General features: G+C 40.9%; 1 protein-coding gene and 1 long non-coding RNA gene across 8 annotated transcripts in view; one reads left to right on the forward strand and one right to left on the reverse strand.

Moving 5' to 3' along the window:
- Positions 1-12,087: 12,087 nt before the first annotated feature.
- On the reverse strand, positions 12,088-18,340 carry LOC121289460. The gene is made up of 2 exons (XR_005945568.1): positions 18,226-18,340; positions 12,088-16,143 (listed from the first exon to the last, which is right to left on the reverse strand). It is a non-coding gene; the product is annotated as an uncharacterized LOC121289460 (long non-coding RNA).
- Positions 18,341-18,481: 141 nt separating this feature from the next.
- LOC121292611 (girdin-like) overlaps positions 18,482-19,498 on the forward strand; it is a 334,505-nt gene continuing 333,488 nt past the window's right edge. For all 7 annotated transcript variants that reach the window (XM_041214804.1, XM_041214830.1, XM_041214822.1 and 4 more), the window contains exons 1-2: positions 18,482-19,069; positions 19,196-19,296. In XM_041214804.1, the coding sequence (XP_041070738.1) occupies positions 19,010-19,069; positions 19,196-19,296 (161 nt within the window). In that variant the 5' untranslated portion in view covers positions 18,482-19,009. The remainder of the gene's footprint in view (positions 19,070-19,195; positions 19,297-19,498) is intronic.

A 19,498-nucleotide genomic window follows, 5' to 3' on the forward strand; every position in this document is an offset into this window, starting at 1 on the left:
TACTGTACTGTACATGTGCAGCACTGTGCTTTTCTAGCTGGAATAACTTTCAAAACAGAATAGGTCACTGAATATAACAGAAATACTATAGAAATTGAATTTAGATAACATTAAATCATCCAAACAAGCCCTGAGTAGCACAGCTGTGTCTCACCCAGAGCACTTCTGAAATGCAGTTCAACCTTTTGCTTTTCGAGTTCTTATGACTTTTCATCAAAGCTCTGAAGAAGTCATAAGGACTCAAAATGGTAACTCTTGTTTTTTTCTCTCCATAGATGCTGTTAGACCTGCTGAGTTTTTCCAGCATTTTCTGTTTTTGTTTCAGATTTCCAGCATCCATAGATTTTAGCTTTTATCTACCTTTTGCTTGCTTACCTTCCCACTCTGTCTCTCTCTCTCTCTTTTCCCACTCTGTCTCTCTCTCTCTCTATCTCCAGAGACTAGACTCATTCAGTTTGCAGGAATTGAACCTCTGTCCTGTGGAGTGCCATGGAAGAAGCCAGGGGTGGGGAGTGGGTGGAGACGATGGAGTCGTGGGAGAGGAGGGGTTGGGTCATGGAAGAAGCTGGGGGGAGGGCTGCAGAAGAAGCTGGGGAGGGGGGGTCACGGAAGAAGCAGAGGGGGCTGCGGGAGAAGTTGAAGGGATGTTGTTGCTTGGGGGGGGGGGGGGGGGGGGTACACTCCCTCCCCCTCCCAGCCTAGCCTACTCACACTTGATCACCCAATCAGCTTCCTGTCCTTGCCCTGTGTTTCTGCTTCTGGATCTCATGTCTCACTCTCTCCCCCAAATCTGGGCCTCTGGTGACTGAGGCAGTGGCTGGCCCAGAGTTCAGCGCGAGAAGGTCAGGGCCAAAGTGCAGATGACATAAAATTGAAATTGGCGACATAAATCGAAATAAAGGTAATGAAGAGTAAACAACGTTAAAGCAAAATGACTTATAGTGAAGACTTATTGTATGTAATCACTGTAACATTATCATACACGTGCAGGTAAGACACCCAGAAAACTGCTATGATATCTTCAATCTGCACAGATCAAGTTACCCACAGATATTCGTACCTCCAAGTAGAGTCATTGGTTGGCTCCTAAAAGCTACCTTATATGGATGTGGCTGATGACACCTGTAAGGTGCCCTGTCACTGATGCACAGGAATGGTAAAAGAGAAATCATATGAATATCGGGGCGGTCATTGAGCAGGACATTGGGATGCTAAAAATGCAATTCAGATGTCTGGACAAATTAGAAGGCACCCTTGAACCAACAAGGGTATCCAGAATAATATTGGCATGCTGTGTCTTGCAGAGCCTAGCACAGCAGAAAAGATTAGATTTACAGGAAGGGGAAGGTGATAACCACTATACATCTTTGGAGCAGAAGGTGGAAGAGGAGAAACAATGGGAAAAGCAGAAGACTAGTGTGGTCAGGTTATCCGCAGCCATTCATGCAGCTGCCAGGGATGCCCAGAACAAACTCATTCTGGCGTGCTTCAACTATTCTGAGGCAGTATAGTCATCTGACATACTACTGTGTCCCTTCCTGCCACAGTACAAAACATTCTCCCAGTCAAAATCCATCTCCCTCATTAACAGCCATTGCTGATATTCTACTCTTGTCATGTAATTTTCCTCAACGCTGAAGACCATTTGACAGATGACAGGTAATATTGAGAATGACTGGACAATGAGACTTTTGGAATAAAGTTTTTGGTGCATAAACATTGAACATAAAATTGACAATTTAGCACAGTGTTAAACAACCAAATGATGACCCTTGTACAAATATAGGCCAGGATTTTATGGAGCTCTGGTGGGGGGTGGGGTTGCCGGGAAGCAGTGGAGGGGGTCATAAAATTAGGTGCAAGGGCACAGGGTAGTGTGTTCCTCACTTTCCTGGCACTACTGGCATTTTACCAGTGGCAGGAAAGGTGGCAGACGGCCCTCACACCTGTAGGCATTGAGACCCATAAGTGGCTAATTAAGGGCGGCTTAATGCCTCTTCCCGCTGATGCTAGTATCTTACCAGCGCCAGGTAGGCTCTTCATCATCTAGGGAGACTGCTAGGTATGCCCTGGTAGTTTCCTTGAGAACTTGGAGGAGGGCGCCCCCAGCAGCAAGGGCTAACCTAATTAAAGACCACCCCCACATGCTCTCACAACTGACTCTTTCTTATCAAAGCCTGCCTGATTAACCCCTGCTACTCCTAACCCAACTGACCTTAACTTAGGGGCCTCCTTTATGGTGTCTAGTCTGAGCCTGCAGTCCCAGCAGTGGGCAATGTTCCCCATGATGCTCCTGGGACTGACAAGATTCCAATGAATTGAATAGAGGGCAGCTCTTAGGGATGGAACCTCCTCTTCAAGGAGTGGAAGCCCTGACTACAGGTATTTAATTGCCTGCAGAATGTAACATGCAGTCGGGGTTTCCATGGCCTGCTAAGGTGAGACTGATCCCAACTTTCCAGCTGGTGGACAGGGCCAATGCTGCCCCATAAAATTCCGGCAACAAATTCTTTCTCCTGCTTTTCCTATTATTCCTATGCGGTGCTACCCCTGTGGCTTCAGCAGAACTAGAGGCAGGCTACCTGTTCCCTTGCTTTAGCTGCTCAGATGCTCATAACCAATATCCTTTGTGTTTTTTAACCTCTGAGGGCCCCGCACCTGTGCAGGGGTAGATTCGCGTTGGGACAGGAGGCAGTATTTGGGGAGTGGTGGGGGAGTGGTGGGGGGGGGCTTTGCAGGGGGAAGGAGTAGAAGTGCTTTAGCAGAGTCCCCATTTCCTTGTCTCTTTTGGCCATCTTCCATCTGATGGACTTGCCACACTTCTCTGGTAGCCAAGAGCTAGAGAATACTTTGTACTTCAGTGTGACTCTGAATGGCCAAGGTGAGGCTCTCCTCCAAACTGCTTAAACTGGCAGATTGAACATGCAGGCCAGGGTCAAGACCAGCAAGCACTCGATTGCCTATCGTGGTTGATGCTCCATGCAGGTGGCCACTCTTTACATGGAGTTAGACATCAGCACAAGGGCTTATCATGGCATTCATGATTGAGAAATACTCCTCCAATCAATTGTGAGCAGTACCTCTGGAAATGCTCACAGAAGCTCACACATTTTCTGCTACTGCTCCACAATAGTCCTTTTCGTTGATGACGCCCCCATTACTCAGCACCTGTCTCCAAGGAAGCAGAGCTTAGAGGGTCCTGCACCGTCCAATGGGAACACTCCATTGCTGGCCCTGTCTCCAACACCTGCTCTCCTCATTCGTGATGTGACAACCCAGTGACCTCCCACCGAGAACCTAATGAGGTGATGGAGAGTACGCAAGAGTTGTGCTTCCTCTGAGTGTGCGATCTTGTCCTCCTTTGTCCTTCTCCAGCATCAATACCAGAAGGTTGCTTGTGGGGCCTGTGTGAGATGAAATACATTAATTAGAACTAAGTGAGAGAGTTATTAATCCTCATTGTGCAGATCAATTTTCATTGCCTGCTGACATCAAGTCAACAAGAGTGAGTGTTTTACACTTGCAATTTCAAAATTTGCAGATGATACAAAACTTTGAAGTATTGCCAACTGTGAGGAGGATAGTGTAGGACTTCAAAAGGACATAGATAAATTGTTGGAATGGGTGGACCGGTGGCAGATGAAGTTCATTGCGGAGAAATGTGAAGTGATTCATTTTAGTATGAAGAACATGGAAAGACAATATAAAATAAAGGGCACAATTCTAAAGGCGGTGCAGGAACAGAGGAACTGGGTGTATAGGTGCATAAGTTATTGAAGGTAGCAGGATAGGTTGAGAGAGTGGTTAATAAAGCATACAGTATCCTGGGCTTTATTAACAGGGGCACGGAGTACAAGAGCAAGGAGGTTATCTTGAATTTATATAGGATACTAGTTCAGCCTCAGCTGGAGTATTCTGTCCAATTCTGGGTGCTGCAGTTTAGGAAGGGTATTAAGGCTTTGGAGAGAGCGCAGAAAGGATTCACGAGAATGGTTCCAGGGATGAGGAACTTCAGGTATGAAGATAGATTGGAGAAATTAGGACTGTTTTCCTTGGTGAAAAGAAGGCTACAAGGAGATTTAAAAGAGATGTTCAAAATCACGAGGGTTTTGGTTTGAGTAGATAGGGAGAAACTGTTCCTACATATGAAACAATCAAGAACAAGAGAGCACAGATTTAAAGCAATTGGTAAAAGAAGCAAAAGCAACATAAGGAAAAATTTATTTACTCAGCGAGTGGTTAAAGCCTGGAATGCACTGCCTGAGAATGTGGTAGGGGCAGGTTCAAAAGGGACTTTGACAATTATCTTGAAAGGACAAATGTACACAGTTATGGGGAGAAGGTGGGAGAATGGGACTAAATGAATTTCTCGTTCAGAGAGCTGGTGTAGACATGAATGATGGAATGGCCTCCTGCGCCGTAACATTTCTGTGATTCTGGATGCCATGTGGCTGTGTGAAATCTAATTCTATTACCAGATAGCTGGAATACTCCATTTTTTCATTGCCAATGTCCATGCATGCCAGGACTCATCTTATCTCCAGTACGTCCTCCTGCAGCGGTCAAGGTCACGATGACTGGAAGGCCACTCCAGTTCTCTGACTTTCCGTGGTGTTTTGTGCTTCCTCTTCTACAAGGAGAGAAAGACGAGAATTATGAGTGTGAGAAATTGAATGTTCTGAGAGAACAGTGGGAGGCCTGAGAACACAGCAAGGTAAAAGGTACGGTGGAGAGAGTACTACTGCAAGAACAAGTTGACAAAAAGAAATCAAGAAATGACATCTCAGTACATCAGTTAAGTGATTGGTTGTTCATAGTGCCTGGAGGCAAACAGCACCAATCTGAAGGAGTTTGTGAGCAAAGCAGAGTGAGCTTGAGCATTGGAGCCAGATAAAAAAAACTACAAGCACAAGGAAAGATGCTGATTGGTGAGTATCTGGTACTTTTTAAATGTAAGCGTAATAAGTCTTCAACTTATTTATGTTAACTTTAGTTAGTCTAATAAATAGAGGCATGGCAGGGAACGTTAGTCTCATGTGTGCACATCCTGTTCCATGTGAGCAGTAGCTGGCCTCACTCAATGCATCTGCGAGGCTAGAAGCTACATGGATAGCATGTTTCAGGATGCTGTCACCCCATTGCTTAACAATTTACAAACAGAGAGGGAATAGGTGACCACCAGGCAGTCAAGCAGCATGAGGCAGCTAGTGTAGGAATCTCCTGAGTGAACCTTGTTCTCCAACAGGTATTCAATCCTGAATACTGGTGAGAGTGATAATTTATTTGGGGACTACAACCAGAGCCAAGTCCATGGTACCACAGGTGGCTCAGCAGTAGAGGGGGACAGGAGGAAGATTGGGAAAGTAATAGTGATAGGGGTTCTATAGTTAGGGGAATTGACAGGCATTTCTGCAGCTGCAGACATGAATCCAGGATGGTATGTTGCCTCCCTGGTCCTAGGTCAAGATGTCACTGAATAGCTGTGGAGCACTCTGATGGGGGGCGGTGGGGGGGGGGGGAGATGAACAGCCAAAGGTCATGGTTCACACTTGCACAAATGAAATAATCAGAAGGATGGATGAGGCCCAGCAGGCTGATTTTTGGGAGCTGGAAAGAAGACTCACAAGAAGAGCCTCAAAGGTAGGTAGTAATATTTTGATTGCTCCCAGTGCAATGCACCAGGGAGTATAGAAATAGGAAGATAGAGCAGATGAATGTGTAGCTGGAGAGACAGTGCACGAGGGAAGGTTTTAGATTATCTGGGACATTGCGACCACTTTTGTGGAGGGTGCGACTTATCCAGACAGGATAGGTTACACCTCAACAGAACCGGGACCAATGTTCTTGCGGGGCAGTTCTAGTGCTGTTGGGGAGATTTTAAACTAACTTTGCAGTGGGGTGGGAATCAGGATGTAACATCAGAAAGGAGAAACAAGTGCACAAAGGATTGGGTCAGGCATTTAGCACCAGAATAAGAAATGGTAGGGTATTAAGTGGCGTTAGAGTAAGAGGAAATGCAAAAGGTTTAAATTAAGGCTGCTGTACATGTATGTAAATACACATGTGGTAAATAAGGTTGGTAGGTTGAGGGCATAGATAAGGCATGGGAGTATGATGTTGTGGTGATAATGGAAACCTGGTTCAAAAGAGAGCACAAATGGGTACTAAACATTCTTCAATGCAAGATGTTCAGGAAAGATAGGTACAAAAAAAGGAGAGATGGCAGCATTGACTAAGGAGAATATTAGAGTGTTGGGAAAAGAGGATGTGCTAGAGGGGTCAAGAACAGAATCTATTTGATTTGAGTTAAGAAATACAGGTACCATTAAACTGCTGGATGTATTCTGTAGAACAACAACTAGTGGAAAGGATATGGAGGAGCAAATTTGCAGGGAAATTACTGAGGGATGCAAAAAGCTATAATGTGGTTATAATGGGGGACTTTATCCTAATATAAATGGGGTTAGTAATAGTAATACAGTAAAGGGCAGAGAGGGTGAGAATTTTTGAAGTGTGTTTAGGAGAATTTTTTTGATCAATACATTTCCGGCCCAACGTGGAAATATTGCTGAGAAAACTCATTTTGTTGAAGCTTTTCATCTTGCACTCATCAAGGCAATCAGAAAAAACCAATGTCAGGGGAAGCAACAACTGACATTGGTATTCTAGCGATTGTCCTGATGAGTGTAAGATGAAAAGCTTTGTCAAAAAGTAGCTTTAAAAGGGGATAGACAGACTGGTGGAATGGGCGGACAAAAAGCAGATGAAATTTAATGTGGAGAAGTGTTAAGTGATACATTTTGTTTGGGAGAATTAGGAGAGGCAATATAAAATAGAGGGTGCAACACAGGGAATGAGGTAGGTCAAGTGTCAGTAGGGGAATATTTCGAGGAACTGTGGTCATTTTATTATAATGTGAAGTTGGCTGTAGAAAAGGACAAGGAGCAATCCAAAGTAAAAATACTTAATTAGAGGAAGGCCAATTTTAGTGGTGTGAGAAGATATCTAGTCCAAATAAATTGGAATCAAAGATTGCCAGTTAGAACTGTGATTGAACAATGGGCTGCCTTTAAAGAGCGGATGGTTCAGGTAGAGTCAAGGTATCTTCCCATGAGGGGAAAAGGTAGGGCAAGCAGAGAACTCCCTGGATGGCAAATGAATTAGAGAATAAGATGAAGCAAAGGGTACATATGGCAAATGTCAGTTTGATAATATAAATGAGAACCAGGCTGAATATATAGAGTTCAGAGGGGAAGTGAGAAAGGGGGAAAAAAAAGAGGCAAATAGATTATGGGAAGAGACTGGCAGCTCATATAAAAGAGAATCCAAAAGTTTTCTATAGGCATAGAAATAGTAAGATGAGGGGTGGGAACGATTATGGACCAATTCCCCTCTGGCTACGGGGGAGGTGCCAGAGGACTGGAGAACAGCTAATCCAGTTCTGCTATTTAAGAAGGGTTGTAGAGATAGGCCAGTGAGTCTCACATCAGTGGTAGGGAAACTATTGGAGAAAATTCTTAAGGAGAGAATCTATCTCCACTTGGAGAGGCAAGGTTTGATCAGGGATAGTCAGCATGATTTTGTCAGAGAGAGGTCATTGATTGAATTTTTTGAGGAGGTGACCAGGTGTGTAGATAAGGGTAGTGTAGTTGATGTAGTTTATCTAGATTTCAGCAAAGCTTTTGACAAGGTCTCACATGGGAGCTTTATAAAGAAGGCAAATGCACGTGGGATACAGGGTAATTTGATAAGGTGGATTCAAAATTGGCTTAGTTGTAGGAGACAGAGGGTGATGACAGAGGGTTGCTTTAGTGACTGGAAGCCACTGTCCAGTGGCGTACCATAGGGATCTGTGCTGGGTCCTCTATTATTTGTCATTTATATAAACAACATAAATGACTATATGAGGGGTAGGATTAGTAAGATTGCGGATGGCACAAAGATTGGCCGGGTGGTTAACAGTGAGGTTGGGTGTCTTGGGCTACAGGAAGATATAGATGGGATGGTCAAATGGGCAGATAAGTGGCAGATGGAATTTAACCCTGAGAAGTGTGAGGTGATGCATTTTGGAAGGAGTAATTTGACAAGGGAGTATTCAATGAACGGCATGTCACTAAGAAGTTCTGAGGAACAAAAGGACCTTGGCGTGTGTGTCCATAGATCTCTGAAGGCAGAGGGGCATGTTAGTGGGGGTGGTGAAAGAGGCATGAGGGACACTTGCCTTTATCAATCAAGGCATAGATTACAAAAGTAGGGAGATCATGTTGGAGTTGTATTGAACCTTGGTGAGGCCATAGCTGGAGTACTGTGTACAGTTCTGGTCGCCATATTATAGGAAGGATGTGATTGCAGTATAGAGGGTGCAGAGGAGATTCACCAGGATGTTGCCTGGGATGAAATATTTAAGTTATGAAGAGAGGTTGGATAGACTTGGGTTGTTTTCGTTGGAGCAGAGAAGATTGAGGGGTGACCTGATTGAGGTGTATAAGATTATGAGAGGCATGGACAGGGTGTATAGGGAGCAGCTGTTCTCCTTAGTTGAAGGGTCAGTCACGAGGGGACATAAGTTCAAGGTGAGGGGCAGGAGGTTTAGGGGAGAAGTGAGGAAATACGTTTTTACTCAGAGGGTGGTGATGATCTGGAATGCGCTACCTGGGAGGGTGGTGGAGGTGGGTTGCCTCACATCCTTTGAAATGTACCTGGATGAGCACTTGGCCCGTCATAACATTCAAGGCTATGGGCCAGGTACTGGTAAATGGGATAAGGTAGGAAGGTCAGGTGTTTCTTGCGTGTCGTTGCAGACTCGATGGGCTGAAGGGCTTCTTCTGCACTGTGTGCTTCTGTGAAAGGGGGAATTTAGCATGAAGCTAAAGGGCATAGCTAAGGTACTAAATGTCTTTGCCAAGGAAGAAAATGCAGCCAAAGTCATAGTGAAAAAGCAGGTAGTTGAGACACTGGGTGGACTAAAAATTGATGAAGAGGATGTATTAGAAAAGTTGACTGTACTTAAAATTGGAAAATAACTGGGAGAAGTAAGGGGGGGAGATTACAGTGGTACTGGCCATAATCTTCCAATCCATTTTAGATACAGGGTGGTGCGAGCAGACTGGAGGATTGCAAATATTGCACCTTTGTTCAAAAAAGTGTGTAAGGATAAACCTGACAATTACAGGTCAGTCAGTTTCACATCAATGGTGGGAACATTTGTAGAAATGATGATCCAGGACAAAATTAATAGCTGCTTGGACACATCGATTAATTAAGGAAAACCAGCATGGATTTTTCAAAGGCAAATTGTCTTTAACTAACTTGAGATTATTGATAAGGTAACAAAGTGAGTCGATGAGGATAATGCAGTTAATATGGCATACATAAACTTTCTAAAAGCATTTGATAAAGTGCCACGCAATAGGCTTGCTAACAGAGTTGAAATTCATGGCATAAATGGAACAATGGCAATATAGATTCTAAGATGGCTGAGTGACAGAAAAGAGGACTAGGGGCTGAATGTTGTTTTTCAGACTGGAGGAAAGTATACAGTGGGATTCCCAGGGATTGATACCACTGCTTTTCTTAATATACATTAATGACCTGGACTTGGGTGTACAGGATTTTCAGATATCACAAAAATGTGCAGATATCACAAAATTTGGAAGTATTGTGAATTGTGAGGAGGACAGCCATACACTTCAAAAGGAAACAGACAGACTGATGGAATGAGTAGACAAATTGCAGATGAAATTTAATGTGGAGAAGTGTGAAGTGATACATTTTGGTTGGAAGAATGAGGAGAGGCAATATAAAATAGAGGGCGCAGCTCTGAAGTGGGTGCAAGGAAAGAGAGACCTGTGCATAAATTGTCAAAGGTGGCAGAGCAGGTTGAGAAAGAGGTTAAAAATGCATTTGTGATCCTGTACTTTATAAATAGAGACATAGAATACAAAAGTAAGGAAGTAATGATGAACCTTCTTAAAACACTGGTTTTGCCTCATATTATATAATATAAAATATAAACAGAAAATGCTGGAAAAACTCAGCAGGTCTGACAGCATCTGTGGAGAGAGAAACAGAGTTAACATTTTGAGTTTGTATGACTCTTCTTCAGAGCTAAAGAGGAGAAATGTAATGAAATTTATACTGTTTAAGGCGGGTGGTGGAGCAGGTGAAGCAGGATAGAAGGTCAGCGATAGGTGGGAGCTAAGGAGAGATTGACAAATATGTCATGGACACAAGACAAAGTGAGTGAAAATGGTAGTGGTAAGGGCTAAAGAAGCTGCTGATAGTGGCATAACGGTAGAAAGCAGAATGTGTGAATAGCAGAACATGAGTCAGCACTCTGTGAAAGAACAATATTGAACAAGTAACAGATGGCCCTTTGGGGGTATGGTGGGGGAGTGGTGGTTGGGGAAAAAGAATGGAAAAAGGGGGTAAACAAGTGGATAAATGAATGAATAAAAATAAAAATAAATTTTAATAAAGGGATTTATAAAAGGGGTGAAGATAGAAGGGAGAGTTCATGATCTGGAGTTTTTATTTACTTTTAAAAAATTTTTATTGACATGAGGCAAAACCTTTGTATGCAATGAGTGGTTAAGATCTGGAATGCATTGCCCGATAGTGTGGTGGAGGCAGATTCAATCATGACTTTCAAAAGGGAATTGGATAAATACCTGAAGAACAAAAATTTGTAGGACTATGGGGAAAGGACTGCGAAGTGAGACCAACTGATTTGATCTTGCAGAGAGCCGGCATGGACACAATGGGCTAAATTGCCTCCTTCTGTGCAGGAACCATTCTATGATTGTATAGGATGGGAGGACATTTGTAGAGGGTCCCTGGGTGGTGTGACATGGCAGGAAGATGAGAGTGAGTTTCAATGGTTTCTGGTCAAATGGGGATGTGAGAAGGTGCCTGAAAAGAGGAATGAATGGACTTGCAAGGTGTGTTGGTCTGAGGAGTTCTGTGTAGGAGAAATCTGGGGAAGTCAAAGTGAGGAGGTTGGCACTTGAATGTGACAATTCATTCCTATTTCCTGCCCTGATGAGGTCATTGAACCTCTTGCAGCACTGTATCCATAGGAATGAGGCGCCACACTTTTGCTGCTCACCTCCTGTACCACTTCCAACCACAGCTACTTGGTCTCCGGGGCAGGCATCTTCCTCCCATCTGCTGGAAACAGAATCTCTTTGTGGGTTCTTATAGCCCACAGTATATGTAGTGATGCATCAGAGAACTGTGGGTGGCCTTCCCTTACTGAGGGTCCATCACTCAAGTAGCTAGTTCTCTTTTGACAATTGTGTAATGGATCCATTCTGACCATTGCTGGATCCCCTTTAAATAGTGAAGATTCAACAGTCGAGTATGGGTTGTCATCACATCATCCACTTTAATTGGTCAAGAAATCTGGAATACTAATGGCAGTTAAAGAGCCACTGAAAAATTCACTCCTCGAACTTGTGGATCCCTGACCCGCAACCTACCTCCCAGCTGCAAGCAGGTCCAAATGTTAAAATTCCTCCCTGTGTTTCTCTCTTCACAGATGCTGCCTGACCTGGTACGTCTTCTAGAATTTTCCATTTTTATTTCAGATTTCCAGGATCTGCAGTTTTTTACTTTTCTTTTAATGTTCAGTAGCTACCTGAAATGGAATGCTAATGAAGTGAGTCAAAATCAAAAACTGGTCATTATATTTAAAAGTATCTATCAAGATGATTAAAGGTCTTGCATCTGGCATGTAAACATTTCAAAAACATTTATGTTGAAAGTGTGCTATTAGTAGTGTCATGCCTCTTAATCATCACGTCTCAGGTTATCACGTCTTTCAGGCAAAAAATCTCAGCTGGATTTAATAAATACTTATCAATTTAATTATCAAGCAAGTATTTATCACTTATCTATTCAGTTATGAAGCAATTATCTTATGTGAACAAATCAAACACAGGAAAAGTATAATAATGAGGGACAAGTCATCAGCAGAAAGCCTAACAATAAAATCCTTCAGTTTTTTTTTCCATGCTGCCATTCATGAATCAGCACACACCACAAAAATAGCCGATCAAGATTGCTCAAATAATTTGTAAACACAGCTTTTATCTGTCATTTATCCATTTTACTCAGAGATCAGTGTATACAAATATAAATAAAAATTATAACATGACAAATACATAAACATTATACAATTCTTTAATTTGATCAATTCCAGCAGGAAGTTCCCCTCATATAGATTACCTTTCTATTCCATGCCTAGTGCTGGAGTTTGAACTTGGACCTAGGCCTCAGCTTTAGGGATTCCCACTGTGGACAAATGTGTCTGTGTATGAGAGTGGTGCCTCTGCATCCTGCTGCTGCTTCAACACCTTGCCAAGTGTAAAATGGGTTTTGGAATCCTGAAAAATATATGCTGAGGAACCAAATTAATTCCTAACATCCTTGTTAGGAACCATCTGGGATATACCTTTTAGCGTAAGTATAAGTATATGCTGCCTGACTCGGCTCACTGAACATTTATAGACTAACTAGTTCAGATTAAATTTAAGTTTTAGATCAATCATGGTTGTTTTAGTTCAACAAACTATTTACAAAATGAAACAGCCCCTTCCTGACAGATGTTTGAGCCTGGAAAATGAAGATACGCTTACAGCTGAAGAAGAAGGAGACAACTTAACTATTGACTTAACTGAGACCTTCTTTGTGGCGCTTAATGATGAGAATGCTGCAGACATGGAAGACAATTAAGTTCAAAAGCTGAAATCAGCACAGACTTTTAAAGACTGAACTTGAAAATTCTTTGGTGCATAACAATGAGAAAATTTATTTTACAAATGGACTGTTGGACTATAATTATTTTAAGAAGAAATCTTTCAGAAAATGTTATAAAAAGTAATATTTTTCATCTTAAGCTGGACATGGAATTCAGTGGAGTGCTGATGGACTTGCAAATTTCATCAGACAATGGGAGATGATTATAGTGCGTATTGCATGCTTAGGATAGTTTTAAGATGTATAACATGTTGTAAGTTGCTATATATTCTAAATGGTAAATGGAAACACATGACATTGGTAATGCATTTTAATTTTTCTTTTGGCAGGGAGATGTGACAAAATCTAGTCCATGATTCACATTAATATTTTAGAGGTAATGTTTAGCTCTGAGGAGATTAAGGTTTAACTGTAGAGAATAGGATAAATGCAATTAAAACAGCTTAGAGTCTATTATACTTAAAAGGTTGGGATCATGTTCATTTAAGGGGTAAACAGCTAGAAAGGTAAGATCTAAAAAGGTGGGCTTACTTAGCTGGAGCTGGAGATGTGATATCTACACTGCTTACAAAGAAGTGCAGTCCAGAAAGACGTTTTGTTTTGGGAGTTAGAGTTACATTAGTTTGAAAAGCATTCAGTGAACCCTGAAAGGCTATGTCATCATAGAAATGGGTGGAGCTTAAGAAGGTTCTTTGGTTTCAATTTATCTGTGTATTTGCTGGGAGAGAAATGCTGAGTTGCATTTTGGACCTTGTGTGGTTTGCAGCTCACACAGAGGTCCTGGGAGGCAATTGGTGTAGTTCAGGCTCAGGAGAAGTCCTGGGGAGCTGAGAAGGTGGTAGAAGGTTGCTGGTTCCATGCTGGAGAGGGTTAGGGCTCAGAAGAAGATCTAGGAGCCATTTATAACTCCGTGCAGCCGGGAGATTGGAGTTCAGGGAAACCCAGGAGCCGTGCCAGCTTAGTGAAGCTAGCAGTCTGCAAAAGAGTTGGAATTGTGCTGGTAATTAGAAGCAGAAGTATAGCTTTGTGAATCCTGTGGAATGCAGTCTTATCTATCTCAAGACAGATATTGTAGATTGTTTTACTTTTCTGACTTTGTATAGTAAAATTTATTTTGTTTGTTTAAAACTGTGGAATCTCATGGGCAACTGGGATTTCAAACTTTGTCTACTTTAAACAAAAGTTTACTGGTCTCTAACTGGATTGTAACACTTTTTTGACAATTCTGCCATGTGGTACCCTGTCAAAAGCCTTGTGAAAATCCAGGTACACTTTATCAAACAAACTACCCTCATCGATCCTCTTTTGGTACATCCTCAAAAAATTCAATCATGTTGTTCAGACATGACTTTCACTTAACAAATCCATGCTGATGACCCTTGATTAATGTGTCTTTTTAGATAAGAATTTATACTGTCCATCAGAATTTCTTCCTGTAATTTGCCCACCACCAAGGTTAGGCTGACTGGCCAGTAATTACTCAGTCTATTCCATCCTCCTTTTTAAACAACGATTTGATGTTAGCATGACCCCTGCAGCCAGAAAGGATAGGAAAATGATGGTCAAAGGCTATTTCCTCTCTTGCTTCTTTCAGTAGCCTGGGACTCATCTTATCTGGGCCTGGTAGTTTATCCATGTTCAAAGATGCTATAGCCCCTAATATTTCCCCTGTCACTATGTTTATATTGTTACGATCAGGTGGGAAGGGGTAGAATGGTTCCCCTCTTTTCCCACTCGTCGTTTGACCACAACAGGTTTTTTAAAAATAATGTGCTTGCCAATTCAGTGAGCGTTTAATGTTTTAGTGCTGTGAGTGTACAAGACACACAGAGGCAGGTTTTCTTTTAAGTTTTTAAAAAGAAAGTAGTATTTATTGTACTTAACACCTGATCTTCCTAAAGATAATAAAAATGCTCCAACTGTCAGACACACACGCATTCTAGGGTTCACACACACACAATATTACAAAGTGGGAGGATGAATTAAGTAGTTTTTTAAGAAGTCCAGTAAAAGTCAGTGGTACACAGACCTTGTAGATTGATGACTTGGATAGTTTCAGCCTGGGCTCGATGGTCCTTCCAGATTTTGCATCGAGACAATTTAAAGATGTTGCTGGATGATTTGTATAATTTCTTCTGGCAACAGCAGTTGCTAGGTTGATTTTTAAGAACACTGCCTGTGGCGTGTGGATGGTCAAATGACAGGCAGGACTCAAACTTGCAGAATGGATGGAGAGAGAGAGAGAGTGAGAGCGTGTGTCCACTCAGGGATCTTCTTTTTCTGTTCTCTGCTTTTTCTGATCCCTATCTTGGAGAAAACCAGTTTCTTAAACGCTAAGAATGTTAGTTGGTTTATCACACGATCCCCTCTCACCAACTGACCGGTTACCCAGACATGGTCATAACGTGTTGATTCCAGGTTCATGGTTTAGACATGATTAGATTATGGCTGGACGAGTTCCTTTCTCAGCCAGGTACCATTGTCCAAAGTGATTGCGTCTATTGCTTGTTCACCAATGAGTTGAATACACAGGTGATTTTCTGGATGTTTTGTGAATGGTTTAGGAGATGTGGTCATTCACATTCCTCTAACATGATTGTCTTTGGTGAGTTTTTTAATATAGCCTGACTCTGTTTTTAATGGATTTGGAATTTGTAAGGTACAGTCATGCAAATGTTCAGCCATCTTAGAAGCTGCAGTTTTTAGTCCCTGAAATGCTTTTGTTCAGTCTCTATAAACTCAACCAGTGATTTCATCCCAAAAAATAAAGTTACTTTCGATATGGCTTTATAACAATACCCACCAATATTCTCACCTTTATCTGATCTTGGACACTAAGAAAAATAGTTGTGACTTTGCTTGCAGCAACAAATTAACTGCATATTTCACTCCTTGTCCTAATAGGATATAACTGTAAAGACCCCTTTCTGCATCTGCTAGGTAAACATTCTTATGAAACAACGAGAGCCTAAGAAAGACTAGACCAGGCAGAATGTCTGACTTTGTGTTTAGACTTATTAGCACCAATTTGTTATTAGTTTTGAGAATTTTTTTTCACAAAAATGATGAGATGTGACATCTTTATGCTCCATTAAGTGTTATTTAAGTGGTTTAATTTAGGGAAAATTGCTTCTCATACTAGTAGGGATGTCTGTATTTAAACACACATCAATTGATGCATTTAGCCTTGAAGTCTTGTGGCTTTAATTACTTGTGGCTTTTCCATGGCTTTAAATAGCTGAAAACTTCACTTAAAGTCTTTTCCCAGCATTTAGATCAACAGCTAAACTCCATTTTGTGTGGTCACCTTTTAATCTAAAATTCCATTTTAAACATATGGTAGGGCTGTTCCTTCATGAATCTCAAAGGCGTTTTTCTGTCAACCTACACAATCAAACAGAAAATTAACAAATATCAACTGTAAGGCATTAGCAGTATAAACAAATAAAAAATAAATTTTCAAGGATTTAATTCAGTTTAAGTCATTAAATACAAATGATGAGTTAATGGGGGATGAGATTATTTTTAAGTGTTGCTGTGGGAGAATGGTGTTTGAGCTTCAACAAGAGAATTATGTTTCTATAAATAATATATTTTTCCAGAGAAGAGAATTAAGTTTTTAATGTGGGAAAAGGGAAGAATTAACCAATAAATTATGAAGCAAATTCTGCAAATCCAGACATAGATATGATGGGCTGAATGGCCTCCTATTCTATTTAAGCTTCTATGGAAGTTCTCTCAGTGTATGTTAATGTTGCACATTTATTTTCCCTATCCAACCATCTTTACACCCTCCTACAAACTGCCCTGTCTCTACTTCAATCACTGTCATTCTGATACCACTTAACTAAGAGCACTGTCCTGTGAAGTACATAAAACATGACAAATGGTAGGTGTAGCATGCTAGGGTGACTTTGGACCTATACTTTCCAAAATGCTTCACTAATGGTGTGGGGGCAGTTTCCTCACCTGTCTGGACCTGTTGTTAATTAGGAGCCATAAGATAGTCACTATTAAATGTCATAAAGAACTTAGAAAACATCTCTTTCCCCAGAGATTTTTAAAATCTGAACTTGCTACTACCACCCATCCCTCATATTTGAGAAGTAAAAATTTTAAAAGGAAATGGGCAATGGGACTCTAGTTATCTCTCAGAAAGCCATCGGGGATAAAAATTGTGACATAAGTATTTTAAAAATCTGCTGTGGATCAGTGGCTAGCACTTTTGCCTCTGTGTTAGAAGGTGATGTGCTCAAACATGAGCACAAAAATCTAGGCTGACACTTAGGACTGAACTCAGAGGTGCTGGTCTTTGGATGAGATGTTAAACGGATCATCATTTACCATCTCAAATGATGCAAAAAATTCCAAGCACTATTTTGAAATGCAGGAGAATTCTCCCCGTTGTCATGGACCAATATTTATTCCACAATCAACATCACAAAACAGATTACCTTGTCATGATCACATTGCTGCTTGTGGGAGCTTGAAGGCAAGCTGCTTCAATACAAGAGGGAGAAAAGATAAAAGGATATGCTGATAGGGTGAGATGATTTTAAGAGCAAGGAGGCCAGTGTAGAACATAATCATTGCCATAAACCAATTTGGGTTGAATGGCCTGTTCCTGTACTGTGAATTCCATATGAATTCTCTTTGTGACATAAAATATATTTTACAATGCAAATAACTAGTTAAAAGGTTTTAGGAAGGAAGAATACATTCACTTGTCCCTAAGCAATCGGTAAAATATTACAAATAATTAATTATATATTTTTTCAATGTTCTTAAGGAAATAGTAATTATCTCCAGTCATGGGATATACCGTACTAAATCAGTAATTTTATTTATTGTATTATAACCTGCACTCCTGTATTTGTTCCTGATTATGTGTGAGCAACGCCGCAGTAGATCTACGCCTGTGTATTTATATATATTACACACATAACTAAATGGTGGTATGGCGTCCACAGTGATATAACTGGATCGTAAACTTGGTTGCAAACGGTCTGTTCCAATGGTTTGTTTAGCATTTCCGCTCCAGCGCAAAGCAAAGGGCAGCTGTGCTTTTCCTTGTATTTATGTCTTTCTTAGTTCCAAACCAAGATGGTAAAGTTAGCTCAACTGAACTGATTAGAAATAATAAGGGTAAAATACATTTTGCTAAGCATTTCAATGTTTATTAACATGGATATTATAACATTTACATGAAAAGTTTCCCTGGTGATGTTACGTTTTCCGCACCGTTAGGCGTCACTATTGATCCTTCTTTGTTTTTGGAGCGTGCATTATTATGTTCGATCTATATAACTTTTAAATGTTACCTTTTCTCGAAAAATCATAATTTACATGTCATAAATCAAAGCAATCTTGGTCGCATTTTCTGAAAATCGCTTGTATATAACTGAATGGAAACAATGCAGCACGAAGTAAAGCATTTTCTAACCAATAAATATTTTAAAATCTTACCATAAAGCTGTAAGTACAATACAAATAATCCTTCACATAAATGGCGAACATTACTCAACCTTCGTCTGCTCTATAAAAATGCTCAATGATGGCGGACTTGTTTTCTTCGATATGAGTCTCCCGCAGAACAAGACAGCGGAGCGATACATCTTGGGAGGGGCGAGGCGGATTGATCGCTAGACTTACGATGGCTGAATGCGTGAGAGGAGCTCGTGCAGGGCGGTGATGTGGTTCGGTGAGTGATGTTCCACGGCCGTTAGTCGGCTCGTGCTGTAGCTCATTGCAGTTGAGGGACGCGTGTGGTGGCATTTGAAATACCGTTAGAGATGTTGGCATTTATTTCTGAAACACCAAATTTCAATCCTCCCTCTTATTTTAATTTATCCTTTTAAACAAAAGATAGATGATTACTGAGCGTTGTTTCATTTTTTCTGGGAAATAAGTTCGTTTTTCAAATCTCGTGTTTTGTGTTAATTTGTCAAAGGAGATGATGATTGTGGTATGAAGGCTTTCCATAGGAATTCGTGTCTTCTGCAGGAAGAAGGCGGTTTTCCTAAAGTGATGTAGGCATAATAATTGAAATCAACATTTTGTACTAAAATGAATTTGGTGATGTCTCGGTTGCATTGCAAATGATCAAGATTTAAACAGCCTCGGCTTAAAATGGATACTTTGAAATAAGATTTCTATATATAGGATGCTAGAAGTAGGAATACGACGATAGGCAACAACAGTGGATTTTACAGTTTAAAAGAAACGCTTGTTTCTTTTTCGTTGATTGAAAATGGAGAACGATTTTACTACGCTTCTGGAACAGTTTATGTCTGATCCCTTGGTAACTTGGGTAAGCACTTTTTGACTCAGATCTTTCAATTCAGTAATAGCAACTGAGGTTGCAGGTTATGCAAATACTAAATATACTTGCATTAAAAATGATTTTTAAATCATTTCCAATCTCCACCCATTATAGGTGAAGACTTTCGGGGCGTTAGCTCCGGCAAATGAAGAAGCACTTCTGGAATATATGGAGTTGGTTGATGGTATCTTTCTCAGTAACATCATGGCTCAAATGTAAGTATGTACTTGCAAACGTGTTCTGAAAATTAGTTTTTCATATGTTTGTGTATTTTTCTTTATTGCTTATTTAAAATGCATGTAACATGTGAAATATTTAATATCCAATTGAGCCGAACCCCAAGGTCTTTGACATCCCCTCGATGAGACAGATATTCCGTAGAGAATTCCTAAATTACGTTTCAATGGAAAAATATCC

The sequence above is a fragment of the Carcharodon carcharias genome, chromosome 2 (genome assembly GCF_017639515.1).
Source record: "Carcharodon carcharias isolate sCarCar2 chromosome 2, sCarCar2.pri, whole genome shotgun sequence".
NCBI lineage: Eukaryota > Metazoa > Chordata > Chondrichthyes > Lamniformes > Lamnidae > Carcharodon > Carcharodon carcharias.